Source organism: Fusarium odoratissimum (genome assembly GCF_000260195.1).
Source record: "Fusarium odoratissimum NRRL 54006 unplaced genomic scaffold supercont1.19, whole genome shotgun sequence".
Lineage (NCBI taxonomy): Eukaryota > Fungi > Ascomycota > Sordariomycetes > Hypocreales > Nectriaceae > Fusarium > Fusarium odoratissimum.
Genome location: NW_022158704.1, coordinates 333,617 through 359,370, shown reverse-complemented (window position 1 = coordinate 359,370; position 25,754 = coordinate 333,617). Strand labels below are relative to the sequence as shown.

Here is a 25,754-nt window from a genome sequence, read left to right as displayed (position 1 = left end):
ATCTTAGTCGTCAAAAAGAAGATCAAACAGCCCACTAGCAAAAACAGGGCCTGACCGGGGATTGAACCCGGGACCTCTCGCAAACTATAGTTCTTTATGAACAGAACTGAGATGTCACTCCCGAAGCAAGAATCATACCGCTAGACCATCAGGCCAGATACTAGATCCTGGGGGTATCAGTGCGTGCCAGAACCAGGCGCCTATAGACATGCCAACTCCAGAGCAGCTTTGACTGCAGGTCTACGGAATTCACAGACTATTATTTCGTATGTTAAACAACTTGAGCTAGTTTATTCTTCAGCATCAAGTCGCAACTCGAACGCTCGTCTATTTTGTAACCTGCTTCCCGTAGAAAGTGGTGATTATCGGCGCTTCGTCCATGAGAGGCTAGCAGACGGCACGGCTCGCAGGATCTACAGCACTAGCCCGTGATCGATGAGAACTTATGAGAGCATTGAGTTGCGGTTCGGGATTTGGCTGTAGCCATTGTAACACTATGCTGAAATATTTGGGATTTAATGGTAACATTTAGGGTATGGCTTTGAAAGGTCGAGTTCCCCCTGGTATCGCAGGACGCAAAGGTTGGCTGGGGATCGTGGTTCTTCAATAGTTCATATCATTTGGCTCCTCTGTGGAGAAACAATTTACTTTATATAAGGCCTCGTTCTATCGTTGAGCTAATTCTAAGTTGTTGGGGACCTGAGCTATGCTTGACCTGACTATGACAAGAAAGTGGTGCAAAGATTGATTGTTTCTGACCCTTAATCCCTTTTCTTGCCAATTCTTGGGAGACATAGCCAAAGACCCAGCAATGCAGTCAAGAAAGCCAGGATAATCGGCTGGAGAGTCTTGACGCCCTTGGCTTGGGCAATAGCACCCACGGCAAAAGGCAGAATCGCGGCACCACTACCACCGAAAGCAGCTGCGAAACCAATAGTACTAACATGCAAGTGCTTGGGCAACATTTTTGTAGTAGCAACGACAACTGCCGGGAATAAAGGACCGAGAAAGAATCCTTGGAGTGCTACTGTTACGGCCGAGACATAAAAGCTCGGAACCAGCCAGAAGATTAGCTGCAGTGCCATAGCGGCAGGCAGATACAGAGACACAGCAACTTTGACACCAAGGAGTGGAGTCACGAACCCCAGAATAGCACGGCCAACGGCGAGACCCAACCAGAAGCCCATGGAGGTCATACCAGCTGGGTAGTTCTCAGCCTTTCGCACGCGGATCATGAACTGGACGATCCAGCCACCGACAGAAACCTCAACACCAACGTAGCAGAGGAGGAATGCGGCACAAAGCCAAGTGACACGAGCGAAAGGAAGCTTGAACAAGGCTTCCTTCATGCCCTGGTTGTCCTCGTTGCTGGCATCCATGGTTTGGCGATAGACTTCTGGGCCATTGGGCCAGAATGCCCAGGTGCAAGTAACAAATTCGATAGTGGCCAACCCGATCTGAGTACAGCGGTTAATATTGTGCCTTTCATAAACATATCAATATGTGCGACTCACCATAACATAGTAGAATGTATACCAAGGCAAGTTGGCCTTTGCGATCATGTTAGTTGCGATAAGAGGACTGATGACTCCTCCAACGCCGTAAAAGGCATGAAGGAAGCCAAGAGTCTCATTGGCCTTTTCGAGATTGCCAATCCAGGCATTCCAAGCAGCATCACTGATCCCGTTTCCGAAACCAGCGAGACAGTACGCAAGAACCAAGACAGGGTACGGAGGGTGAACGGCGATAATGATGTAGGCGAGAATATGGCAAATTCCGCAAGTAATACCGATCCCTCGCTGTCCAATCCGTCGATGCAGTGTATTGTTCAAAACTGCTGCTAAGATATAACCAACAAAGGGTGAGAGGAAAACAAGGGATACTATGATGTAACTCAGGTTGTAATATTCTTCTAGCTGCGAGCTGTTAGTAACTCAGCCCTCGGAGGAGCCGATTTACGTACGTATGGGATCAAGGCCTGTCATTTTAATGTCAGAATGGTATCAAGCAGAGGACTTCACAGGAATCATACGCCGTATGCAGCATCGTTAGCCCCGGAGGTCAAAAGACTCCAGAACGCCGCTCCGGTCCTGAAAACATTCTGGCGGGGATATTTCCAGCTCTCAGCAACCTCCGCGGAAGCATTTTGTGCCGCGACACTCTCAAGACCACCGTCTGAGTAATCTTCACCGTAGCGAGAGCCAAGCCTCCGAGTTTCGTCAAAAATACCCGATCCCTCACGGGCCGCAACGGAAGGGGGCTCGTTGACTGCGCGAGACGTCAGCTCGTAGGAGCCAATTGTGGCTGTAGAAGAGGCAGCCATAGTGGAGATGTGCTGACAGGAACGGAGGTTTAGGTTAAATTTAAACGCCGACTATAAAGGAAGTGAAAAACAGGAGGAGGATTCTCAGCGACATGATGAGATTTATGTTTTTTAAACTTGTTTGTTGACGACACCATGTGGATCTTGAATCCGGATAATTGTTCAGCATTTGACGATGAGTTGACAGTATAACCAGATCAGGAATGGATTTACGAGACCCAAGACGGTTCGTCGGACCGTAGTGGAAGAGCCTCGGGTAACAAAATAGGGGCTAACATTTTAAGTTAGGTATGCTTATTCCTCTTACGATTGTGAATCATGGCTTCGTATGCTCTATCCCAAGAAGCGACAGTAACAGTAGCAGTAAGCAGAGCACATACGTAACGTACAGCAAAAATCCTTTATCCCGTCTCACATGCAGAAACAGCATCAGCACCAGCCAATATGCAATAGATCAGCGTTGGATCGCATCGGCATCGGCCTTTGCCAAGACACCCACCAGCGGGTTCGACGCATGGTAATCTGAGGTGGGCTCCATAATGTAATTTGGGTACCGGTACCACCTTGGCCTGGGTTCTCACTATATTCACAGTGGCAGTGACGGAGGCAGGGGGGCTTAGTACCAGTCAGCAAGCGCAAGCTTCTTCAAAAGTCCAGACCACGTTGGCGTGAGACCATTGGACTCTGTGGCTTTTTGCTCTCCCTCAGCTGCTCTCCCAGGAAGCCAATGAACGAAATACCAGCCCTACCAGGAACCCAGCCATGTCACCCCCCGACAGAACCAGAAAGCTCAGCCCTGAACGGCGACATTGCAGAGATGGGTTTAGTGCTGAATCCAACAAGGCTGGGAATGGGTGGGAAATGCCGTGGTCTCTTCTTTTAACCCTTCAGGGTCTTTTTTTCTTCTTCTCATCCTCCCCTCAGATAATCAATCACCTGCGAATAAAGTCTCAACTCGTTGCCAAGCAAAGGCCGACCTCCTCCCGCTTTTAAGCTCAGGGCACTGCGGGGAACTGACCGGGCCGCTAGGGCCTCTCCAAACCATAACTCAATTTACCTACAGCTCCAGCTGCAGTTGAGTTCCAGCTCCTCCCGTCATCATGGAGCTGAGGGATTACCCTGATCACGATCCCTCTTCACAACCCGCGCAATCGAATTGGGAGCCCACGAGTCCTTCTATCGCTAGGAAGCCTATCGGGTCCGCGAAGCAAAACTCGCCGTATACTTCCCCCGACTACTCGACCTCGTCCTTTGCCCAGCGCGCAACTCATCAACCATATCTTCAACGGCAGACCACGACCGATACGGCCTACTATGGCGCCTCGACGCCACTGGGAATATGGGAGCCCGCGTATCCTCACACGCCGGGTACCGGTAGACCTCAGAATTATAGGGAGGACAGCAACGCTTCACTCTTGATGGCTAGCGAGCTGCCGAGGAACAGTCCCCCCGATGTACCTCAAGGCCCTCCTGGTATGCCTAGTGCTCCTGGTGTCCCTCCGGATGGCCCTCCTCGAAATAGATTTATAAACTGGTGGATACATGAATGGAAGCCGTCATGGAGCATGTACGTCCTCGTCTTCTCGGGGATCGCATTCGCCGTGGGCCACCATTTCTACTATCGGGGACTTCATGGACAACTTGCCACCGACCAGCAGGGCAAGTTTCGATACGGCGCTCTGTTAGCATTCCTTTCAAAGGCCTGCTTTCTGAATGCCGTGGTGCTTGCTTTCCGACAGCGCGTCTTGATGATGATCCGTCGCAAGATGCTTACGCTCTCCACTCTTGACTCGCTTTTCGCGGCCTCCGAGGATCTGACAGCCCTTCTCAATTGGGAAGCTTGGGTAAACGCCAAGTTCGCAATGGCACTGACAATATTCATCTGGACATCGCCTCTAATCGTTATTTTTACGTCTTATACTCTTACCGTCGTCCCACAGCGGAAGGAGGAAATAACACGCTGTCAAAATGTTCGTACTCTCAATTTCACACATGAAGAGACTGTGTACTGGAGAGACCCTGTCAGAGTCGATGGCTACTTCGAGTCGTCCGTCTCCTTGTGGAATTCTACCGCTCCGTCGGGAGAAGTACCCGATAAGAACAAGCCCGAGGAGTTTGACTATTTCACGGCAGCGAGTCGTCAATTCAACACAATCGCTTTAAAGACAGCATACACACAGCAGGCCATTATGCGCCCGAAAGCGCCCGCGGAGATTTGCGGCAGAGGTTGGAATTGCTCTTATACTATTGAGTTCGTTGGTCCCGGATACAAATGTACGGATTTGGCTTCGGGAGTGAAAGCCAAAGTTAAGAAGCTAGGTGACGCAGAGTGTCCTTTCGACACATCAGTCCTCGCTCCCATGGGAAACCTCACATACTATGCAATGCTGGACCGAGGAGATTATGAGAACCCCCAGATGGTCGCAGAAGCTGGTGGAAGGCCTAAGGCGAAACCGCCTTACCCGAGGAACTTTGCTGCCTTCCGGACAGAGCCCATCCTCTGGTTCGGTTACGCTGATGTTGAAGACAGAACCAAGCCGCAGCCCGACAAACCCCAAGAAGGCGACTGGTTCAAAGCCTACACCCCCATCATTTTTGGCTGTGAGCACTACCAGACCAAGTACAAGGTTCAGTTCAACCACAGTGGCGGGGTTCAGTATCACGATGTCAAGGAACGCAAGTTCCTCAAAAAGGTCATAGATACAACCTTCATCCCCGATAAGAAGGACCCCGATAAGAGGCTTAAGGACCGGACCGTGGCGACGCCAGAGGACAACTACGTGTTCCCCAATGACACCAAGAATTATCGCTTGACAGCCGCTTACCACGCCGTGGGAAGTCAATTGAGGGCCATCTTGAATGGTACCACCACAATGCCCAACTTCAACGTCAACAGCGAGATTCTCCAGACGAGATTGCTTGATCGTCTCAATTACCTGCCAGTCGCGAATTTTCCCCTTGAGGTGCAAAAGTTCTACGAGGAAATTCTCATATCATTCCTGTCTGATCCACAAATGTCTGCGGTGTCTTGGGCAGCTGACCCGTCGAAATACTCAGGTCGATTCGATAGTGGCCCAGACTTGGATTACCCCTGCGTCAGATGGCAGAATAGGAACTGCTTCTTCTACAATTATGCGCAATTATGGGCAGTGTACGCGTTATCCATGGGAATCACCATTCTTGCGGTGGCGTCTGGCGTGAACGCCATGGAAGAGGATGCCATGATGCGAAGTCTAAGCTTCTCCGCCATTCTCGCAGCCACAAGAGCTTCCAGTCTTGACAAACTTCGATGGGAGAGGGAAGCTGACGTCAAGAGTAGCAAGATTGGGTTTGGAATTGTGTCTGATCGAACTGGCGAGAGGACTTACTCTTTCGGCGTTGAGGGTGACGTGAGCCAGGAAAAGGCTATGACCACAGGGCGCTCACCAGGTCTTTCGGTGATGAACTGGGGAGACAGGGCGGCGCGCAGAATGAGTTATGCGATGGTGAACAGGAGGGAAAGACAGGAAAATTAAATGCTTTTCTCTATTTCTGGATGGGTTCTGGTACAGGCTGGTGCATTGTTAGCGTATGGCATTGAAGCAAAACACATTTGGATATGAGCGCATAGCGTTGGATATTTGTGTCGCAAAACAACATTTTAATTTACGAAGACATGACCTTCATTTTTACATTATCAATTGAGTTTGAGTTTGTGTAAAGCTTGTATGATCTGCCGCCGAGACACCCGAAAAAATTGTCAAAATCACCTTCCAATATCCTAATGATGCCTCCACTATCTAACAACACATTTAGTGAGGTCAAAGGCTGCACAGTCAAAATAACATCCATGGTCACAACAGTGTTCTTAATCAACGTTTCCCACCACGCCAAAAATACACAGTGATCTTGATGTCAAAGTTTGAAGAGATCAAACAGCACATGAATCCACCTTGCTTTCCTCATTTTACAGTTTCTACTGATCATTGTTCTGGCGCACCTGTCAAATGATCCATGTCAATTACGGTGATACTGGTGCCACACCGCTAAGAATAGAGGCCAAGCAAATCTCAGTGGAGTACTTTAGAGCTCAGCTGTGCTGCCTGTACTGTACCTCCAGCTGCCACTTCAGCTTGCGTGTCCCAACCGTGTCCTCCGCTTCACACGCTCACACCCAAGATGTCCATCCACGCAGCAGCTGACCTCTCGGACGCTGCATTAGGCGGTCCAATTCGAATCAGAGACGAGCACTTCATCGACAATTACAACCGCGTCCTCTCCCTCCGCGGTCTCAACATCTCTGGCGCCTCTAAACTACCCACTGAGCCAAACGGCCTGTCTCATCTGGATCATGGCTTCTATGAGAGCCATCGCATCGTCACTTTTGTGGGAAGACCTTTTCCATTGGAAGATGCGCCGCTGCACTTTCGGCGTCTGCAGGCTTGGGGTGTGCCCTTTGTGAGATTGCTTGTTACCTGGGAGTCAATTGGCCATGCTGGACCAGACCCTGAGGACCTGGATACAGAGTATATTGACTACCTGCGCCAATTGATCGAGCTCATGCCAGACTATGGTATCAAGTGCTTTGTTTGTGCGCACCAAGATGTTTGGAGTCGGTACAGTGGTGGAAGTGGTGCGCCTGGCTGGACGTTTGAAGTTGTAGGTCTCGATATTGAGGCCTTCACCGACACAGGCGCTGCTTATGTTCACAGTCAAGATGAGAAGAAACGCGCGAGTGAACCACCAAATCCAAAAGAGCCAGGCGGCCCATTCTTGTGGCCTTCGGGTTACCAGAAGCTTGCTGCGTCGACAATGGCGACTCTCTTTTGGGCTGGTGATGCTTTAGCTCCTAATCTCAAATGTCGTCGCAAAAAGGACGCTGGCGATGAAGTCTCAGCACAGCAATTCCTTCAAGATGCCTGCGTTGAAGCTTTCGGTCGCCTTGCAGATGAAGTCAGTCATCTTGAAGCATGCATTGGCTTTGAACCTATGAATGAACCCCATCGCGGCCTCGTCAACCTTCATCATTTTCACTTCTGGAACTACGACACCGACTTACACATCGGCCACTGTCCTTCTCTCGCACAAGCTCTCGCCCTTGGAAGTGGCTATGCCCAAGATGTCGATTACTACGTCAAATCATGGCCATGGCCAACTCGTGTATCCCACAAGTCTCGTATTGACCCCAAAGGTCGCTCTGCATGGTTGTCCCTCAAAGACCAACCTGTCGGCCACGGTCGGGGAATGGGCGAATGCCTGTGGCGCGCCCATGGCGTCTGGGAGTGGGACGAAAAGAAGAAAACAGCACGCATTCGCGACGGTGATTACTTTGAAGTTGATCATCGACCGGGTCGTGAGGGGAAACCCATTGAGTGGTACAACGACTGCTATGCGCCTTTTCTGCAAAAGTTTACAGAGCGTGTGTCGCGCAAGAAGGCGAAGCAGTTTAGCTTCATTGAACCGATCCCCAATGAGTTCATCCCGCCTTGGCCGACGCAGGATCCTGATAACAAGAAATGGCTTCGGCAGAAGTATGCCGAGAAGGAAGTGATCAAGGTTCCACGCCCACAGAACTTTGTGTATGCGCCTCATTTCTACGATCTTAACGTCCTTTTTAGCAAGAGTCATTCGTGGATGAGCGTCAATGTCCAAGGTCTCACGCGAGGCATGTTCGTCCTCAACGCGCTCTACTTTGGAGTCGCGGGACTTCGACACAACTACAGAAGGCAGCTTGGCAACATCGTCAACTACGGAAAACAATCCCTGGGTAAAGTTCCCACGGTTATTGGTGAGATTGGCCTCTCGTACGATATCAACAAGGCAGAAGCTTTCCGCACAGGGTGCTACGACACGCAACGCAATTTGATGAACGGCTTGATCTCCGCAATGGAGGACAACAAGCTCAACTACACACTGTGGAACTACAACCCAAATAACAGAGTTGAGTACGGCGACGGGTGGAACAATGAGGATTTCTCAGTCATCAATGGTGACGAGGTCAGCGAGAATGGTCCCGTACGACCTGACTACCGGAATCATCTTCACGAGCATGACGAGCTTTACAAAGGCGGTCGAATTCTCGACGTAATCATCAGACCGTATGCTGTGAAGACAGCTGGTATTCCCAAAAAGTCCAACTGGAACCATAAATCACTACGCTTCGAATATGAGTGGACTAGTACAGCGACCAAAGAACCTGTCGATGAGAAAATACACCTCACTGAGATTTTCATCCCGGCGTATCACTACGACGCACACAAGCTACGTGTCCGCGGAACGAACGTGGAATGGACGTATGACAAGCCTCGTCAGACGCTATACGTGCGCAGTAGTTTGGCTGGGTACCACAGCATTATCGTGGCTATCGAGAATGAGGCACAGCATCTTCTTGAAAGGGGACGACGACGAAGGGAGTTGTATCCTCCTCAATTCCCATTCAACTTGGTTTCTCCAGGTGTGGAGGACTTGATAGAGGATATTGACTGGTCTAAGATGTTTGCATACTTGCCAGTTGTTGTTGTTATCTTGATTGCTTTTTTCATGACGCCTTTGACCTCGTGGTTGCTTTAGAGGGTAGAGCATAGATCTTCTTGCGACCCCACCGGTTTAGATTGGAATAGAGTTGATAATGTATTAGGCAGGATGTCTTTACACATAGACAAACAGATACGGGTTGATGGGAGTGATGGATCTTAATCTTGGTTTGATGAGCCTCATTCCCGCAGGTATATCAAGCAAACAGACCAGGAATTAAAAGAAGAATGGGAGAAAGGCATAGAGAGTAATCACATATTTAAAAGAATCGTTGTCTTCAACTGTTATTATTCTTGCATGTTAATTGTTGTGAAATCGTGACCGCTAATCTATCAAAAAAGGACTTTTACTCTGCATCTAGGGGGCATCTTGGTGCAGTATTGTTCACCTGAATGCCTCCTCGCTTCTTCTCCTTGCTATCATGGAAAGGGAGAGCCCAACCACCTTCGGTTTCGGGAGTAGATAGCCATAGCCGAAGAAGATGTCTTCGAGGGACAGGAGGAAGGTGGTCTACAGCATGTTAGTACTTTCATAGCTAATATGGTTGTCGAAGGAGGTATCTTACCTGTGTATGCTGTTCGAGCATGAAGGAGATGTGTGTTGCTAACGAACTGAATATCTCCAACCTCAAGAATCATATGCAAAGCTAACTTCTGGCAAGTCTCCTCCAGCACAGTCATAGCATGCTTCTGCTCCTCACTCAGAGGAGGAATAAGACCCTTGTCAGAGAATCTTGTGAGAGATCTCACAAAGTAAGGATCCCACTTGCAGTAAACTCGACCCTGGCCACCGTTCTCGATGTAGAAGATGGGGTTTCGGATCCATTCCTCCTCACCAACTGACGTCTCTCCCTTGCGGTCAAAGTACCAGATTGGTTGTGTCAGAAGCTCAGCAACATCGGGGTTATTCTTCTGAAGATCGTTCCAGACATTGTGAATGCTGACAATGTCACTCTCGCCACCTTCCTTGGCACGGTGGACGCAGAGAAGACCGACGATGTCGGAGTCATCGGCATGGAAGTATTGACGAGCTGTTGTGCGGTAGATACGAACGCGGTCGATTTGTGTAGCGTCATCACCGACATCCTTGACGTGACCGAGGACATGGCCCAGGCCGTTTTGGGAGACAAAGTAACCGATGTATGTACCAAGACCCATGTAGGCTACTGCGTTCTTGAGAGGACCCCATTCTCCAGCTGGGAAGCGTTTGAAAAGTATGAAGCCCTTACCGTTGAGAAGGTCTTCTCGAAGAGTCCCGAGGACTTTACCCAAGTTTGGAAGAGGGAAGTTTGACTGAACATGTTAATTTTGAAACTGTGTTATGATACTGTCATCATACCTTGGAGATGCCAGTGAGGGGAGTGCCACTGGCAATGAAAGCATCAGCGGTATCGCTCAACTCTTGAATCTCCTCATCGGTGAAAGGATGGGTCCATCGCTCAGGTGAGTTCTCGTAGTCCTCCTTTTTCCAAAGCGTAGGGCCAGTGATCTCCTTGGGGAATTCAGAGTAAGGCTTCAAGGCATCATAAAGAGGAGGATGTTGACCCGAGGTACGGATGCCATCGGGAAAGATTGAGCGAGGGGCATCTGCGTTCTTGACTTGTGGGAGAGGAGTCTGAGAAGACTCGTCGATGAGAGCACCTGGAGCCATTGTGATTGATGTAAAGACACTATAAAGACAAGACAACAATTCCAATTTGAGTGGTGAGTTAATTGACATCCAATTCTATCCTCGGCAATGATCTTATATATACCCTTTTCCCCAGGTATCATCCGTTACCGGCCCCCGCAGTGTAATGACGCCTTTGTTGGTGTATTGCGTGCTCGAGCTACAATATCACGGAGTCGTACTCCCACCATCAGCGAAACAGGCTAAGCATGTCAGCGGCGAAACTAGCCAATCAGAATCTCGAATTGAGGATGACGTTATTTGCGATTGCTACGAATCTGGGGTTTCTGCTAATTGAGGTGGTGCCAATTGAGTCTTACACAGCTTCTAGGTTCAAGAGAGATAATCGGGGTGTTGATTAGCTCTTGGAATTTCCTAATGGGGACAGACGTTGCGATTGCGCCATTGCTTGGACGGACAATTGCCGTTGAGGTGGCTTCGGGATTGTTAGTCATAATCAGATCAGATTAATCTTCTGACAGCTCGAATTTATTGTCCGATGCGATTCACTATCTTATCTGCTTAGGAAGTTTAGGTGTTTCAGTGGTGATTGAAACAAGCCTTCGAGAGTAGTCACTATGTGTTCCAGCTCCCATCTTGTGATAGGCCGCATCTCTACGTCAGCGAAATTAGGCTGTTTTCCTGAAGGGATAGCTACCTTACCTAGAGAGAGCTACCGAACCCTTTGTACATTTCAAGCTCGGCTTCGCTATTCCTTAAGAGTGCAGTGTACGGCATGGCCCAGGTATTCTGCCATGCGATCTGATATTTTGGGCTCGCCTACTTATGTTTACTGCTTCTGACTTAAGATACGCCCTCCAACGCACCCAACTCCCTCTCAGTTCTCTAACTTCACACCATTTGTCATACTCCTATGCATACTCGCAAGCAATAACGCAGCATCTACTGTGATATCTGTTCGGAAAGATGTTGCGCACACGCCGAGTAGTCTTCCAACCGCGATCTCCCTGTCCCGGAACGCCATCCTCCCAGGCGATACTAGTCGTACTAACCTTAACAAACCGCCTGTCGTTTCCTTCGAATATGACATCTGGTACACTCGCCCAGGTTCTATAGGCTACGTTCGCTTCAGGCCATAGTCGATAAGAAAGACTCGGCCAAGTGGCGCAAGCCAGTATACAAAACTCCGTACAGCTCTACGGGCCTTCATGTGAGTTGAAGGACGTTTATAATCAACCAGAAAAGCATTCTCTGATTTTATAGCCTCATTAACGCTTTTCATAAGGTTTGGACCGGGTCCGATGCCCTTTGTGATGACTTCGTCCAAGTGAGGTGGTACATGATGTCCGCATTCAAGATACTTGTAAGTCTAGCCGTAAAGCGATTATCGAAATATGATTTGAATATTCCTTTGGTGGTCTTTGTCATGATGATTTCCCTGGACTCTGTGCATGCCCTCCACATGCCCCTGTCTTTACCTTTTTCGTCACACTCGCTTGTTGTCTCGTGTCTTACCTCGCATCTTGTCTTGCCTATATGCGTCATGCACCTATGATACTATCTCTCTCTCGAGGATGAAATTGAGTGTCATCCCACTACTCGGTTTAGGGTCAGGGCGGTTGGATGAAGTGTTGTCTTTCAATGGGTATACATGGACTGTATGGCGAGACCGAGCAAGAGCGAATTCCCATATCATGAGTCGTAGTTCTGATGGTAACTTGGCAAAGCCGGTGAAGGTTTCAGGTTGTTCTGAGTCGGGTGCGTTGCGGTACCGAAGAAGACATGCTGTAGGGCCTTGGGGCTCTTGCTCGATGATGGTGGCCCTTCAGAGTTCTAAAAAGAGCACGATCCTCAAATGGCAGCATATCTTATACTAAGATCCCTTGAAGTATTGAATAACTTACGCGAATGTGTCACTTACAGCTAGTCACTGAGAGATCAAAGCCTTGGCTATGCACCTGAGCTAGTCAATTTGCCTCTTTACAAAGGACTCAATTTGACTGCAAGGGAGCTTCTTTCTCCTTTCAGAGAAAGACCTATGATAACTCTTGTATCCACACGATTGAAGTAATTCTCAATGCAACTTGAAGTTAATACCAAGCGGAAATGAGAGGCTAATGGCATTTCAAGTTAATTAACAGGTAGATCATTCTCTAGCGCTCCAGTTTCTCATGCATAGTTTACATGAAAGGAAGACACACGAAGGAAAATTATGATCACTTCTTCATTGCTTGTAAGTTCAAGGCAGCCAATGTCAAAAGAGACAGAGAACCTCTTCATAATATCAATCATCACTGTAAATACTATTTGAATGACCTACAATATTCTACCTAACGAGTTTGATCATATCCTCAGATCTGCGGCCTAGCGAAATGCATTCTTTGTTCTTTACTGATATGCTTGGGCCAAAGGGCTTTCTTTCTGAAGGGCTGCCTTGGTCTATCTGCTAAGATATTGACAAAATTCACGAAACCTTAATTGTTTGCTATTGTTTGCCATATTAATCAATGATCGGAGAAGGCTAAGTATAATGGAACTTGGAAGTCCTTTGATAAGCGTAATTGGTGATAAGATTAGTATCGACTGTGTAACTTGCTACGGAGTACGGAGAGATAACGAAAGCGGATTTATCCTCGGAGCAGATAAGAGAGATAGGCGACCGCCGCGACCCGCTCTAACGTGGACCTCAGATAGCGATATAAAAGACAACCAAATCCCCTCGGCTTCACTTAAACAACAGGCTTAATACCAAGATTTGTCACAGGCTTGCTACAAGTATTGTTCAATCAACATCATCGCAATGGCCTCTCAAATAACCGTCACTCCCATCTCTACATCAGCCGAGTCAAGCATTGACTTCGGTGCCATCGTCCCAAACGTTGACGTTGAAAACATCAGTGGTAAGCTATCATAAGCATGCTCGTGAATGATTGAAATAACGCATAGTGGGAGAATACCCGTAAAATCGGTAACCTCCTCTGGTAAGTCACGTCTCTCGTCATGCATGAGCCCAGGCTGACTGTTTCTAGATGCCGACTTTGACGTAATCCGTGACGCACTCTTCACCCACCAAGTTCTCGTCTTCAAGAACCAGAATCATCTCTCTCCTAAAGCGCAGTATGAGATTACCCAGCGTTTCGATCCTGAAGCTGCGGGCTCTTATGGCCATGGAAAGACGATTGACGCAAAGCGCTCAATCCTCCATCCTGACCTCAAGACCATCCCTCATCAACCTCAAGTGCAGGTCATTGGAAATGGCTTCGTTGAGGAATATGAAGGACTGAAGAACATTCAGCTCCGACATCCGCATCATCGCACATTCCACGCCACCACTATCCCTGATGAGAAGGATCTGGACTTCACCAGGTTCTACAGATGGCACATCGACGCCGCTCTGTACGGCCTCGCTCCTCCAGTGGTGACATCACTCCTCGCCGTCCGTGTTCCCGGAGGTCGCAAACAGACCCTCGTCTATGACGACGGATCCAATGAGGAGTTGACCGTCCCGCTTGGTACTACAGCCTTTGTGTCGGGTTACGCCATGTACGACCGGCTTTCGCCTGAGGATAAGGAGTTTGTGCGTACCACAAAGGTTGAGTACGCTCCGCATCCATATGTTTGGATGAGTGGTGCAAAGTCCCGCTCCGATGGCCTGGGCTTGGTCTCCGAAGGCAAAGAAATTCCTGTCGAGAATCTTCCGCCTGTCGAGGAGGATAAGATCCAGATCCTTCCTATGTGCTGGCGTAACCCTGTCACTGGCCGTTTAGCACTTCAGGTTCATCCTTCTGCCGTTCGAAAGCTGCACCTCGCGGACGGTACTGTGATTGATGATCTTGCTGCCGTTCGTGAGCGTGTCCACGAACTTCAGCGTCCTGGTATTGCTCCTGAAAAGGTTTATCCTCATGACTGGGAGCAAGGAGATCTTGTTCTCTTTCATAATCGCGGAGTGATCCATTCAGTGGTTGGTGCTTTTGCGGAAGACGAGGTCAGATTGTTCCGACAGTGTAACATTGCTGGCAGTAAGCTGCCTGAAGGGCCAACGCCTGTTGCAGATGGTGCTTAGACGATGCGTGGCAGCTCGATGAGAGACGAAGGAAAATATTTAATAGATATACGTGGTGATTTTAATAAGAAATTCGCTCTCCCATGAACCTTTTCTAAAGCCAAGTATATATATTGATGTCGACATATCCATATATTTAGATACAATCGAGTGTTAATCTAGTCAAAAACTTACTTAACATAAGGTTCTCTTTCTAATAATTCAACTTGATCTGTCTTACTGATATATTCGTAAGTTTACATGACTTCTAGGTCCTAAGTTCTGTGTGGTAATTATAAGCTCTCAGCTATAGGTCTCAACTACGAATAACATATCAGCATATAGTTTAAGTCTTTTACTATAATACCTTGATAGTTACTACAGAAATAATTACCCAAAAGTAAAAAAGTAGATCATGGGGTATAAGATGCTCAATAGCCGCAAGCGATGGGCCTCTCCTCCAGAGTACATTCTCTAAACCTTTCTAGGCTACCCTATCAACATAAGTCCTTTCTCTCAATATATCATATCGAGTATCAGCCATACTCAACAATCCCAAATCTTCTTAGAATTCTCGACGGGCAACATGTTTTGTATATCTAGCGAAGATTTTACCAAAGGTAAGCTCTGTTGACAACTGAAGCCTTTCATATCTCTGACCTCATGACAGTCTTTTTCTATACCTCTTTGGTACATCTAAGTCTCCTCGTGACTCTTCAACATTTTAGTGGCCACTTCTTTCCTAACTGCGACGCTTCGGAGTGGATTCAGAAGATGACTTCAACTATGTATAACTTAGCGGTCTTGTCATTTCTTTCCTTCTTGAACGGGACAGTTCTTGTCGTCTGGGGTAACCTGAAGAGTACTCCTGAATCTTTCAGACGCCAGTTTTTGGTTCTGGGATGGGCGATGCTGTTTGTTTGGTTCATCATACAGTTTGTGTTTGTTGTAACGCGTCCGGAAAGTCCAAGGCCGAGACCAAACTAAGTCAAACATGACTTACTCCGGGGGGTAGCTAGCAGTCAGGGCCACTTGAGAGAGAGGTTCAAAGTGGTGAATAGTCGAGTAACAGGCTCGTTGGTACTTTACACTAGTAAAACAAGTTTATAGAGAAGAGATAACCCTTTCCGCGGTCCAACATATCAAGACGAGCCCATCCAGTGTTTGATCTCCGATATTGCATCCCTAAACAATAAGTCTGCATAGGATTCATGAAATTTGAACAAGATCCGTGGCCTCAGAGGCTTGTTTTGCACAGGGTTGCAAGTCATGGACTCATAGTGAATCTGCACTGTTTCTTCATTCTTCTCTTCTTTCGTTCTCACAACCACGAATCTGTGAACTCCTGCAAACACATCACTGTCACTTCCAAATCCAAAGTCTACATGGCTTTCAGTGCGGTTTGGCGCAACCTTGACGCCGATTTGAGTCTCCAGAACTTGAAAGACTCCATATAGAATGGTGTTGACCGGAGGTAATGAAACTTCAGGAAGTTCTGTGCATGACCACAACTTTCTCGGGGCTGGCCCTGATTCTGTTCATTTCGTTAACTACGCAATCACACTGAGGCAAAGGACAGACTCACTTGAAAAGTTGACAAGTGTCATACCAAGAGTTGAAAGTGCAACTCGTTCCGGTCTAATCACAGCACCTCCAAAATATCCTTTGACGAACTTCGCCAATAGAACTTCGTCAGATACATCACGATGTTGAGGCGGTATGTCGAGGGTGATGTATCGAGAGTCAGAATCGTATATGTGCTGTTTCGCGTTGACAACCTCGCTAACAGATCTCGACTTCTGGAATTTCTCTGGTACGGTATTGAACCGTGTTATAAGATCCCGATCAACCTTCGACACGCGTTTCTGAATCGAGTAGCCATAGACACCGCCAGCAGTGACTACAGCAACGAGTGATGTTGCCAGTATTTTCCGAGTTAGACCTTGTAGTGCCATCGCAGTAAAGACGCAATGATGATCAGCAACGACTTGATCGCATGATTGAGATATTCCCCTCTATTTAATACTGATAACGAATTGACTCACCGTATAAAATGCGAAAACTCGTGATTGAGGCATGGGCCAGCTGACCTAGCGTGGCATGTCCTTTAGCTGACCTGAGTCCGGTTCTACCCGTCTTGTTAAAGCTCAGCGTCAGCTTTGGGGATAGTTTCGGCTTCGTCTCTGGAGAATCGGGGCAGAGTTGAGCCGACTCTGGAGAAAGCGGCGCGACATATATGCGTGATATGATACAACGGGAGGTTCATTGTTCCGCTCATCGTTTTGTCGCGAAAATGCATGGTTTCTTGGCTTCAATTGAGAACAGATGTTATTGGTGGTTACATCGTGCAAGAAAGTTCACCAGGGTTGATTTAGAGTTCACTGGCCAATGGTTATCTGCAAAAATGTCATTGAACGGATATAAAATATTATTAGAAGGGAGTATTGTTTAGAATAACATAGCGAAAGAGGCTGATGACGCCTTGCCCAGGTCTTGAAGTATGTTGACCTTGGCTCAAATTAACCTCCGGGTCCTTTGCAACGCTATTTTTGTGAATGAAAAGCTCTACTCCGTAAATAATTATTCTTTCCCTGTTCTAGCTTGCTCCTCCTGTTATCAAGCCACAGCAAAGCACTTGTAGGATCAACGTCCAAACATTATATGAAGCGGTGTTTAACTCTTGTCTTGCCTTTTTATCCTGCTGAGCCGTCTTTGGCAGGTCTTTCTTGCCTTTCTTCGCCATTGTTGATCTTAAAAACTATTTCATGTTAGGTCTTTCCAATGAAACAATTTCGGATACGTACGGGCTTTTAGAGTGTCACAGTCATAAAAACAGAGTGGATATCCGAGCTAATATCGAGGTCTTGGTACACGAGAATTATTAGGGGATAGGATTCTGTTAAAGCAAGATTCCTGGTGGATTTAACTGTTTTCGCAAGCGAAGGAATGTGGCTGAGTTGGTGCTTACACCGGGTTTGCCATCAGTGGTATGACGGGGCGCAGCCAATCCTTTGAGGCAAGGAATGCCAGCTCAGATTACATTATCATGACGTTGTCAGATCTGATAAGGTCGGTGTTCACGTGGCATTATCAGATCACGGGCCAATCGGGAACTCAAACCACGGTCGCAGAGTGCAATAGCTCCAACAGAAATCTATACCCTACTAATCTACCTACCTTAAAACTCTATATCTCGCAATTGAAACATAGGAAAAGAAAGAAATACTCAATAAGAAGCTCGAAGCTCAACGGAAGTCAAGGTCCAATCCTTAGGCCTGACGCTTCTGCTTACCGCACTTAGCGAGACACTCATCAACCTTGATGCCAACATCTGTAGGAATAGAAGCCCTGATCTTCTCTATATCCTCACCATCAACACTCTCTCCCAAAAGACGAATTACAGCGTCATCCTTGATAGAGAACAGCCCAGGTGCAACACCAGCAAAACCGCCATCCTCAGAGGGAAATGCAGCGATAGCATTGGCGGGCTCGCAGTCAGGGTTGACCTGGTAGTGCTTAGTTCCCTGGTAGAAGATGGTAGCTTGGCCAGCGCTGATTTCGTTGCGGATGACGCGAGGCTTTCCTTCGGCGTCGAGGACGCCGCCTTCGGGAACGGCTTCGGTGTAGACGCGGCCAAACATGACGGCAAAGAGCTCGGAGGCTCGGGGGTGAGTGTGAAGCATGATCATAGAGCAGCCTGTATGCAATCAGCATCCAAGGTTCAGAAGCGAGAAGGATGAGTATATACCTGGAATTTGAGCGGAAGCCAGACTGACGCCGGAGCCTGTAAGAGCAGGGAATGTCTGGCTGTTAGCCATAGCACTGGGGGTGCTGTTAAAGCTGAAGAGAAAGTCTTTGTCCTCAGGAAGAAGACTGTAGCGATCAATGAAACTTTGATAGGGGTTAGCAATCACTTGATAAGAGAGTTCAGAGCTCATGACATACGTGTCGGCGAGTCGCAGCTTGGTAGTTAAGCTGACCTCGGAGGTCTTGCCCTGAGGAGCTGCAGCCGCGAAGGGCGAGCAGGCCAAGAGAACGGCAGTAGCGGAGAGCACGGCGCTGGAGAACATTTTGATGATGTTGTGATTGAGATTGTTCAGCAGATGCGAAGTTGCGAAGGTTGTTATGTTATTGGGACTAAGATGTGTGAGGATGTTGAGCGATTGCTGCTTGATCGGATTATCTTCAGCGAGTACATCAACTAGTTTATATACTTCAAACGTCCACATATAAACTTATTGATTCTGAACTAAACACCACCCTCGTTATGGCGTATCAGGGCCTTCCGTAGCTGGACACTACCAGCCCTGTCCGCCTATACCCAAGATGGGGATCTCTAGCTAACTCAATCTTGTTAAATCAAGGTTGATCTTGGCGCAAGCGCCAGACTTCCGACAGACTAGTTTTCTCCATTTTCAATAATGCCGCGGTGGATTTGGTTGGCGTACGTCGTGGGTATGGCTGGCGTACTGGCGTACTCCGGCGTATTCGAGCGTACCCGCTAACAAGTGGTGCAACGGCGGCCATGTAGGCGATCAAAAGCTGAGGCGCATGAGACTGCAGATCTTCTTCATATAGTATATAGTTAACTCTTACAAATCTTGGGATGCAACGTGAGCTACTGCCGGACTCATAGCCTTGCTCTGATCGTATTCGAACCTGACCGCTTGGCTTCGGGACCCCGATGCTACCACCATCAATTTAGAATTGATGGCTTCGCAGCCTTTTTAGATATTATATTGGAGATATACAATTCTCAATGTAGAGTGGTATCGTGATAAGTTGTTTGTGAAGTCGAGAGATCACGACATGGCGATCTTCTATATAACCTAAATCATCCCCTCACTAACGACGACAAGGCAATCCAGCATATCGTACATCTTAACACGATGGCCACACTCAACTTCAAGAGAGCTTTTACTCTTCTTCTTCTGTCCACCTCCTGTGTTGTAGCACAGAATCCCTTCCCAGACACTACCACTTGCGACAAGACATGCCAGGCCCGAGCCCTCAACGCATCCTCATGGATCTCGGAGCAACAGTCGGACCCAACATTCTCCTTTTACAAAACCCCTTCAAGCTTCTCTAGCAAACTTGCCCCTGGTGTTGTACTCAAGACAGAGGATGTCACTAACTTGGATAACTATGTCGTCCCCAGCGGTCTGACCATGTCGCGAATCATCTACACCACTGAAGACCTTGATGGAAAGATCATTCCCGCTTCTGCTTATGTTCTCTGGCCTTATGCTCCCTTTTCCACTGGTCCAGGCTCTACCAAGAAGGGCTTGCCCATGGTTGCTTGGGCTCACGGCACGACAGGTACCTTCAAGCCCTGTGCACCTAGTAGCTACAGAGCTTTACAGTACCACTTTCAAGTCCCCTTTGCTCTGGCACTTCAGGGCATTGCAGTGGTTGCACCCGACTATGCTGGTCTTGGTGTATCTGAGCTGCCCAACGGAGACACCATTCCTCATTCTTGGGTCACAGCGCCAGCTCACGCGAATGATGTTGCTTTTGCTGTAACTGCAGCTAGATCAGCGTTCCCGGATCTTCTTGGTTCTGACGGTCCGTTTGTCGCTATGGGCCACTCTCAAGGTGGCGGAGCATCTGTAAGTTGATGTCCTTACATACAGCGTATTCCCTGTGCTCAATTGCTTATGGGTACGGTCTGCTACCATCAAAATACTGAAACTGACTATTTTCTCCAGTGGGCTTTTGCAGAAAGACAAGTCAGGAAGCCTCTCAAAGGATACAGAGGCACAGTCTCCATAGCGCCAGTGACTAGAATTCTCGATGACTATGCCTACTGGACCGAGAGCTCGATCGCATCACCCGGCCTGCTTGCACAATCCGCAGTCATCGACTCAATCTCTAAGGTCTACCCCAAGTACAACTACACAGGCTTCACTTCTACAGGGTACGATCGCTGGCACAACGTTATTGCCAAGGTCAAGGGATGCTTCCCCGTGTTGGCCTTGGTGACAATGGATCTCGCCCCCACCGATATTGTGAAGTCGGGCTGGTACAAAGATCCGACTGCTAAGAAGTGGGCTGATCGAGTCGCTGTGGGACGGAAGACCTTCGCTGGTCCGTTGCTCATTATTAACGGTGCAGATGACCATGTCGTTCGTCCCGAGGGTATTGACGCCGCTGTCAAGGACACCTGCGATTTGGTGAAGAAGACTGGCAATAAGGAAGCTGTTGAGCATGCCACCTTTTCTGGTATGGACCACTTCTCTGCCATTCAGGCTAGCCAAATGAAGTGGATGGACTGGGTCAAGAGTAGACTTTCCGGCAAGACCCTCGAGAAGGGTTGCTCTGAGGGACTTGTCGAAGGACTGAAGACCAATGACACTGTTCATACACTGGGTCCGAACTTCTTCTTGTCGTACTTTGATACAGCAGAGAGTTGGAAATACAGTCTGTAATGGAATGCAGTGGATGGATATTAGATGTTTCAATAGTTCCGAGACTATTGCTTTTGTTAGCTAGACTTGGATAAGTGTGCTGTACTGAAGACGAGGAACGGGGCCACAGCGTGAAACAGATTGACAGGATGGAATATTACAATGAATGGTATTATAACAGATGGGATAGAGTACAAAAACATTAGATCAGAGAATATTAAATGGCCGCATGCCTCAAATGCTTCCCTCCCACGTACCCCTCAGCTGTATCAACAAACAATTTCCTCCCCTTGACATACGATACCATGAATGAGAACAGCTTCCAGTTCCCAATCTGACCCGTCGCATACTTCTTACCCAGTGAAACGAATATCATCTTCTTAGTCGCAGGCTGATACGGCTTGATATCCCCCTTCTTCGTCAAAGTCGCATCTAGAGCTGTCGCCAAGTGAATGATCTGATTGTCCGTGATGGTCAATTGCTTGGGGTCGATGTTGCCCACGTCGCCAATGCCCCAGATATTCTTTGTCCCGGCGACTCTCATCTTTCCATCAAGCTTGATGTTTCCACCAGAGTCTAATAATGACGGTGGTACGAATGAGGTGTTGAGTTTGATGCCGTGCAGAGGTAGATAGAGATCTGTTGTGAGGGTGCTTCCATTGGACAAGTGCACCTCTGCCCCTTGGCCTCTTTCGCTCTTCTTTGCTTCGGTGACGCGCGCATTATAGATGAGTCTGACCCCAAGGGTCTTGAGATCCCTTGAGATTGATGCGCGAACTGAACCAAGGGCTCCTTCCAACGGTTGTGCACCACTAATAACAAGGGTGATGCTCTTGGAAGAGCCGTATCTTGCGGCCAATTCACCAGCAACTTCAGTCCCAGTAGCACCACCACCTGCGATTACTATTGACTTTGAGTCCCCGACTTCGCTTTGCAATTGCTTCCATGCTGAGATGGTCTCTTGATGTGTTCCAACAGGCTTCAGGGGAAGATCACTAGCCAGCCGAGACCCTGTCGCAATGACCAGCTCATCATACGTAATCTCGCGCCTGGTATTCTCGTTAGAGATTACATGAACAGTACTCGATTCGGCATCGACTCCATCTGCTTTCCCAAGGAGGAACTCAAAGTTCTCAGAGGGGTATTGATTGAAGCCGGGCTTGATTGGTAAGAAGAGCTGTTCATCTGGGATGGCGTCCGGTATTATCCCACGAGTAGCAGCGACATTCCAGAAGAAGTGACTATTCGGGGAGGCAAGGATGACTTTGAGGTCAGGAACTTTGGGAAGTGTGTGTTTGAGAAGCTTGTGGGCGAGTGGAAGACCAGCCCAACCTGCACCTAAAATGACTACGGTTTTTGTCATGATGGCTGGTGATGCTGTTCAAATTATATGGAGGCGAAGGAGAGTAGAATAGGTTAGTTAATTATCTTTAGTGCTGTGATCTCATTTATACAAACATACAGATGCTCGGTGTCGGTGATGGACGTATGTTGGTGTTGAGAAGGGGTTTATCTAGAGGTACGTTTGCCCACCTACAGACTACTTGCAGACCTATGTATCTCTGTTAGTGATCCGTCCCTCACAGTCGGTGGTGGATGCGCCGGGTGACAGGGATCACGACCGAACGCCGTGTCCGAGAACGATGACGATCCCCCGATCCTTCGGCTCCCCTCATCAACAGCTTCAGTAAGCAAAGCATATGCGATCTATTCTATCAATTGAGCCTCAATTGCCGCGAATTCATTGTTTCCGTCTCCTGTTATCCAAATATCTACCCGTTACCACCCTATACCTCTGTGTCTGTCGGAGCTTATAACCCCCGATGGACCGATCCCTATCAACATCCCATCATGAGGTCACGCCCAACCTCAAAATCTGGAGCTGTGTAACCTGTCGTCGTCGCAAGATCCGCTGCGATAGAAAAGAGCCATGCAACAATTGTACAAAAAACAAAATCGACTGCCATTTCCCCGTGACGGGTCGTATACCGAGACGAACTCGCGATGCCAAGACTCCAGCTCAGAAGCAATCTGAATTGCTCAGTCGTCTTCGTCGTCTCGAGTCAGTCGTTACTGAACTCGCGGCGCAGGTTGAGGATGAAAATGGGGCCAAGACTATGGGTCAGATAACAGTGGATAAGGAGCCTACAGAGTCTTCATGGGCTACGTCATCTGGCAGTTTGGATCATCAGACTTCGGAGTTTGATGAGGATTTTGGTAGGCTTGTTGTTGACAAGGACGGTGGACTTCACGTTGGAAATCGCTTTTGGACGGTATTTTGCAGCGAGGTTAGTACCTAACACCCTAGCGATGATCCGAACACTAACAAGTGACAGGTAGACAATATACTTCAAGCTGTACACGACGTTGCAGATATCTCGGAAACCCCAAGTAACTCAATCATGGCAGAGCCCACCAGCAATGGGACTCCGGCTCCTCTAAGTCATCTTGGCTTTGTCTTTGGCAGCGCAGAGTTCGCGAAAGCGTTAGATGGGCTCAACCCTATGCCCTCTCAGATGCTCTTTATATGGCAGACATATGTCGAAAATGTTGACCCTTTCATCAAGGTCCTTCATACTCCAGCGATTGAGAATATTGTCAAACAATTAAAAGGCAACTTTAGCTCCTGTGGCCACAATGTAGAAGCCCTGTTGTTTGCGATATGCTTAGCGGCCATTGCGTCCATGGACGAAAAGACAGTCTCGTTCAACTTCAACACACCCAGAGAACAACTGCTGCAGCGGTATCAATTCGGTACTGAACAAGCACTCTCTCGTGCCAACTTTCTTACTACAAAAGACATCACTGTCCTTCAAGCCCTGGTCATATACCTATCGCTGCTACCAAACATTGGGGCTCAAGATAAAGTATGGCCACTGACAGGTTTGCTCCTCAGGCTAGCAAAGTCAGTATGCCTTCATCGCGAGGGCGACCCACATCAGTACAATCAGCTTGAGAGGGAGATCAGACGTCGGCTCTGGTGGCACATCTGCTTCATCGATTCCAGTAGTCGACGGGCTGACGCTCAAGACCTGTCAATCACCCCAGCGTCCTTCAGCACAGGTCTCCCTACAAACTCAAACGATGTCGATCTGGACAGCTCAACCACTCAGATCCCAAATCCTAATCAAGGATCAACTGGTGTGACACTCTGTCTCATCCGCTGCGAGCTGTGGTATCTCACACAAGCCATCCGCGCCGATACAACCGATTCTCTAGAGACCCGCCTCGGCCTCTTAAACGCCCTGAGGCAAAAAGTCGAGAAGACTTACTTCCAGCATCTACAGCCCAACCAACCATGGGACTCCTTCATCAGGACGATGACAACCCTGTTCTTTGCCAAAGTTGAACTGGTTATTCGACGACGATCCAAAACTCTCCCTGCAGCGGATGAGCTATTGACCCCATCTATCACAGTCACCAAAGCAGTGCAGTCTCTCAAATCAGAACCCGCGTGGGTAAAGTGGCGCTGGCAGTTACAAGGACAAATGCCATGGCATGCAATGGGTGTCTACCTCCGTCAAGCATCTCGACTCCCTTGGACACGAGAACTAGAAGAAGCATGGGGCGCAACTACAGCTTTGAAAGAAGGAGTCACAGAAGAAATGAAGACGGGATCACTGTGGAGGTCTCTCATGCAGCTGTTCTCGGAAGCTGAACAGCATCGTGAAATGGAGCTTAAGCGTCAAGGAGCAAATGCCAAACATACCCGAGAGAAGGGAGACCGTGTGAACTCGGATGTCCAGCAAATGCTCAACAACGCTGAGAACATGTCAAACGAGATCCCTGTTAATCATCCTCTAATTGATACATCGACATTTGACTCGTCTCTACATATATCTCCGCCAGCAGACAATGGGGCTCTCTCCGTGGAACGTCTGTCAACGAGTCTAGGTACAGCGGCTGATGATCTTCCTTCATGGGTTGAAGCAGGAGGTGACATGAACTTTGGTCAAGGCCAAAATTTCGGAAACTCGTCATCTGATGGAACCGCTGATGGAGTGGATTGGGAGGCCTTGATGGATCTAGATGAAACGTGGAATTGGGACTTCCTGTAGACCACAGTAGATTCCTTTGGCGGGCAACGGTGAACAAACTTGTTCATTCAGACTTTAGACACTTTCAAGTATACGAGAATAATGATTCCCTGTTTTCTCTTTGCATTCCTTGCATACGCTCATGAAGAAGACGAGCTCACTCAACCTGCTGAGTTCCGGCCTTTCGTTGCGATGCATTCCCATCTTCGATAGAAGGTCACAAAAGTTGCCTTTCGCAAAGAGTTTAGAGATTGTTGAGCTGAGTTATCAAAAACAAATACTACAGTGCTATGACTCCTTAAAATCCCTGGTTAGTTGCTTTTACGAGCCGTACAATGAACCGTTGCTGGTGACATTCCGCGATTCACATACCCAGCTCCCATCACACGCACTATTGAATGAGAGGGTATGTCTCTATTCGGAATAGAAACATTTCTTTTGTTAATAAGCGGCAAATTGGCACTCGACAGTGGACTTTGTAAGATTCTATGTAGGACAGCCTGCAGCTTTACATCCCTTGGCTTAACGACCAGTGGCATCTGTCACACATCATTCTCAACATTCAAACGTACAAAGAGGATGCGACGTAAAATACAAGCAATTAAGAACATATCAAGTGCATGATCTACTACCAGGAACAAAGCGTTCCTGGATCCTTTAGTTAGATCTCAACAGCCTCAACTCCATCAAAGTTACAACGTCGATATTCACATATCCAGGAACGATTCTCCACGCCCTATGGAACACCGGCACATTCGTCTATTACGTTTCGCAAGGTCCCAGAGCTATTCAGGGTCTCGAAC

At 48.1% G+C, this 25,754-nt stretch overlaps 10 protein-coding genes and 1 non-coding gene across 14 annotated transcripts; 5 read left to right on the top strand and 6 right to left on the bottom strand.

Moving 5' to 3' along the window:
• Nucleotides 1–46: 46 nt before the first annotated feature.
• FOIG_10739 lies at nucleotides 47–155 on the bottom strand. The gene has a single exon. It is a non-coding gene; the product is annotated as a tRNA-Pro (tRNA).
• Nucleotides 156–584: 429 nt separating this feature from the next.
• FOIG_10738 (uncharacterized protein) lies at nucleotides 585–2,498 on the bottom strand. Its single transcript, XM_031211208.1, has 4 exons — nucleotides 2,033–2,498; nucleotides 1,964–1,978; nucleotides 1,515–1,916; nucleotides 585–1,457 (listed from the first exon to the last, which is right to left on the bottom strand). Exons 1-4 carry the CDS (start codon nucleotides 2,321–2,323, stop codon nucleotides 762–764), a joined length of 1,404 nt encoding a protein of 467 aa, XP_031059141.1. The 5' UTR covers nucleotides 2,324–2,498; the 3' UTR covers nucleotides 585–761.
• A 215-nt stretch (nucleotides 2,499–2,713) lies between these two features.
• Nucleotides 2,714–6,003, top strand: FOIG_10737 (uncharacterized protein). Of its 2 annotated transcripts, none has more exons than XM_031211207.1 (2): nucleotides 2,714–2,850; nucleotides 2,916–6,003. In XM_031211207.1, exon 2 carries the CDS (start codon nucleotides 3,424–3,426, stop codon nucleotides 5,836–5,838), a length of 2,415 nt encoding a protein of 804 aa, XP_031059140.1. In that variant the 5' UTR covers nucleotides 2,714–2,850; nucleotides 2,916–3,423; the 3' UTR covers nucleotides 5,839–6,003. The 2 variants fall into 2 exon arrangements, with proteins under 2 accessions (XP_031059140.1, XP_031059139.1); XM_031211206.1 differs by having other exon boundaries at nucleotides 2,714–2,864.
• A 404-nt stretch (nucleotides 6,004–6,407) lies between these two features.
• Nucleotides 6,408–9,160, top strand: FOIG_10736 (uncharacterized protein). The gene has a single exon (XM_031211205.1). The coding sequence runs from the start codon at nucleotides 6,482–6,484 to the stop codon at nucleotides 8,870–8,872; it is 2,391 nt and encodes a 796-aa protein (XP_031059138.1). The 5' UTR covers nucleotides 6,408–6,481; the 3' UTR covers nucleotides 8,873–9,160.
• Nucleotides 6,429–10,572, bottom strand: FOIG_10735 (uncharacterized protein). The gene is made up of 3 exons (XM_031211204.1): nucleotides 10,175–10,572; nucleotides 9,402–10,128; nucleotides 6,429–9,346 (listed from the first exon to the last, which is right to left on the bottom strand). The coding sequence occupies exons 1-3, from the start codon at nucleotides 10,553–10,555 to the stop codon at nucleotides 9,183–9,185; spliced, it is 1,272 nt and encodes a 423-aa protein (XP_031059137.1). The 5' UTR covers nucleotides 10,556–10,572; the 3' UTR covers nucleotides 6,429–9,182.
• Nucleotides 10,573–13,171: 2,599 nt separating this feature from the next.
• Nucleotides 13,172–14,718, top strand: FOIG_10734 (uncharacterized protein). 2 transcript variants are annotated; one of them, XM_031211202.1, is made up of 2 exons: nucleotides 13,172–13,365; nucleotides 13,495–14,718. In XM_031211202.1, exons 1-2 carry the CDS (start codon nucleotides 13,266–13,268, stop codon nucleotides 14,526–14,528), a joined length of 1,134 nt encoding a protein of 377 aa, XP_031059135.1. In that variant the 5' UTR covers nucleotides 13,172–13,265; the 3' UTR covers nucleotides 14,529–14,718. The 2 variants fall into 2 exon arrangements, with proteins under 2 accessions (XP_031059135.1, XP_031059136.1); XM_031211203.1 differs by having other exon boundaries at nucleotides 13,172–13,446.
• A 121-nt stretch (nucleotides 14,719–14,839) lies between these two features.
• Nucleotides 14,840–17,473, bottom strand: FOIG_10733 (uncharacterized protein). The gene is made up of 3 exons (XM_031211201.1): nucleotides 17,312–17,473; nucleotides 16,093–17,265; nucleotides 14,840–16,041 (listed from the first exon to the last, which is right to left on the bottom strand). Exons 2-3 carry the CDS (start codon nucleotides 16,460–16,462, stop codon nucleotides 15,650–15,652), a joined length of 762 nt encoding a protein of 253 aa, XP_031059134.1. The 5' UTR covers nucleotides 16,463–17,265; nucleotides 17,312–17,473; the 3' UTR covers nucleotides 14,840–15,649.
• A 303-nt stretch (nucleotides 17,474–17,776) lies between these two features.
• FOIG_10732 (uncharacterized protein) lies at nucleotides 17,777–18,577 on the bottom strand (the record flags this gene model as incomplete). Its single annotated transcript, XM_031211200.1, has 3 exons — nucleotides 17,777–18,204; nucleotides 18,256–18,398; nucleotides 18,453–18,577. The coding sequence occupies 3 exons, from the start codon at nucleotides 18,575–18,577 to the stop codon at nucleotides 17,777–17,779; spliced, it is 696 nt and encodes a 231-aa protein (XP_031059133.1).
• An 819-nt stretch (nucleotides 18,578–19,396) lies between these two features.
• FOIG_10731 (uncharacterized protein) lies at nucleotides 19,397–20,935 on the top strand (the record flags this gene model as incomplete). The annotated part of the gene is made up of 2 exons (XM_031211199.1): nucleotides 19,397–20,116; nucleotides 20,216–20,935. The coding sequence occupies 2 exons, from the start codon at nucleotides 19,397–19,399 to the stop codon at nucleotides 20,933–20,935; spliced, it is 1,440 nt and encodes a 479-aa protein (XP_031059132.1).
• A 196-nt stretch (nucleotides 20,936–21,131) lies between these two features.
• FOIG_10730 (uncharacterized protein) lies at nucleotides 21,132–22,277 on the bottom strand (the record flags this gene model as incomplete). Its single annotated transcript, XM_031211198.1, has 1 exon — nucleotides 21,132–22,277. The coding sequence occupies one exon, from the start codon at nucleotides 22,275–22,277 to the stop codon at nucleotides 21,132–21,134; it is 1,146 nt and encodes a 381-aa protein (XP_031059131.1).
• Nucleotides 22,278–22,583: 306 nt separating this feature from the next.
• FOIG_10729 (uncharacterized protein) lies at nucleotides 22,584–25,643 on the top strand. 2 transcript variants are annotated; one of them, XM_031211196.1, is made up of 2 exons: nucleotides 22,584–23,202; nucleotides 23,251–25,643. In XM_031211196.1, the coding sequence occupies exons 1-2, from the start codon at nucleotides 22,738–22,740 to the stop codon at nucleotides 24,970–24,972; spliced, it is 2,187 nt and encodes a 728-aa protein (XP_031059129.1). In that variant the 5' UTR covers nucleotides 22,584–22,737; the 3' UTR covers nucleotides 24,973–25,643. The 2 variants fall into 2 exon arrangements, with proteins under 2 accessions (XP_031059129.1, XP_031059130.1); XM_031211197.1 differs by having other exon boundaries at nucleotides 23,255–25,262.
• Nucleotides 25,644–25,754: the final 111 nt, after the last annotated feature.

Coding starts and splice junctions, on each gene's coding strand:
- FOIG_10735 (XM_031211204.1), bottom strand. CDS start 10,555: ATGTCAATTAACTCACCACTCAAATTGGAATTGTTGTCTTGTCTTTAT. Junction 10,129..10,174: donor CCCTCACTGGCATCTCCAAG/GTATGATGACAG, acceptor TAACATGTTCAG/TCAAACTTCCCTCTTCCAAA. Junction 9,347..9,401: donor TGCTCGAACAGCATACACAG/GTAAGATACCTC, acceptor AACATGCTGTAG/ACCACCTTCCTCCTGTCCCT.
- FOIG_10729 (XM_031211196.1), top strand. CDS start 22,738: ATGGACCGATCCCTATCAACATCCCATCATGAGGTCACGCCCAACCTC. Junction 23,203..23,250: donor GGACGGTATTTTGCAGCGAG/GTTAGTACCTAA, acceptor AACAAGTGACAG/GTAGACAATATACTTCAAGC.
- FOIG_10736 (XM_031211205.1), top strand. CDS start 6,482: ATGTCCATCCACGCAGCAGCTGACCTCTCGGACGCTGCATTAGGCGGT.
- FOIG_10734 (XM_031211202.1), top strand. CDS start 13,266: ATGGCCTCTCAAATAACCGTCACTCCCATCTCTACATCAGCCGAGTCA. Junction 13,366..13,494: donor TGACGTTGAAAACATCAGTG/GTAAGCTATCAT, acceptor GACTGTTTCTAG/ATGCCGACTTTGACGTAATC.
- FOIG_10737 (XM_031211207.1), top strand. CDS start 3,424: ATGGAGCTGAGGGATTACCCTGATCACGATCCCTCTTCACAACCCGCG.
- FOIG_10733 (XM_031211201.1), bottom strand. CDS start 16,462: ATGGCACTACAAGGTCTAACTCGGAAAATACTGGCAACATCACTCGTT. Junction 16,042..16,092: donor GACACTTGTCAACTTTTCAA/GTGAGTCTGTCC, acceptor CGAAATGAACAG/AATCAGGGCCAGCCCCGAGA.
- FOIG_10738 (XM_031211208.1), bottom strand. CDS start 2,323: ATGGCTGCCTCTTCTACAGCCACAATTGGCTCCTACGAGCTGACGTCT. Junction 1,458..1,514: donor ATACATTCTACTATGTTATG/GTGAGTCGCACA, acceptor CGCTGTACTCAG/ATCGGGTTGGCCACTATCGA.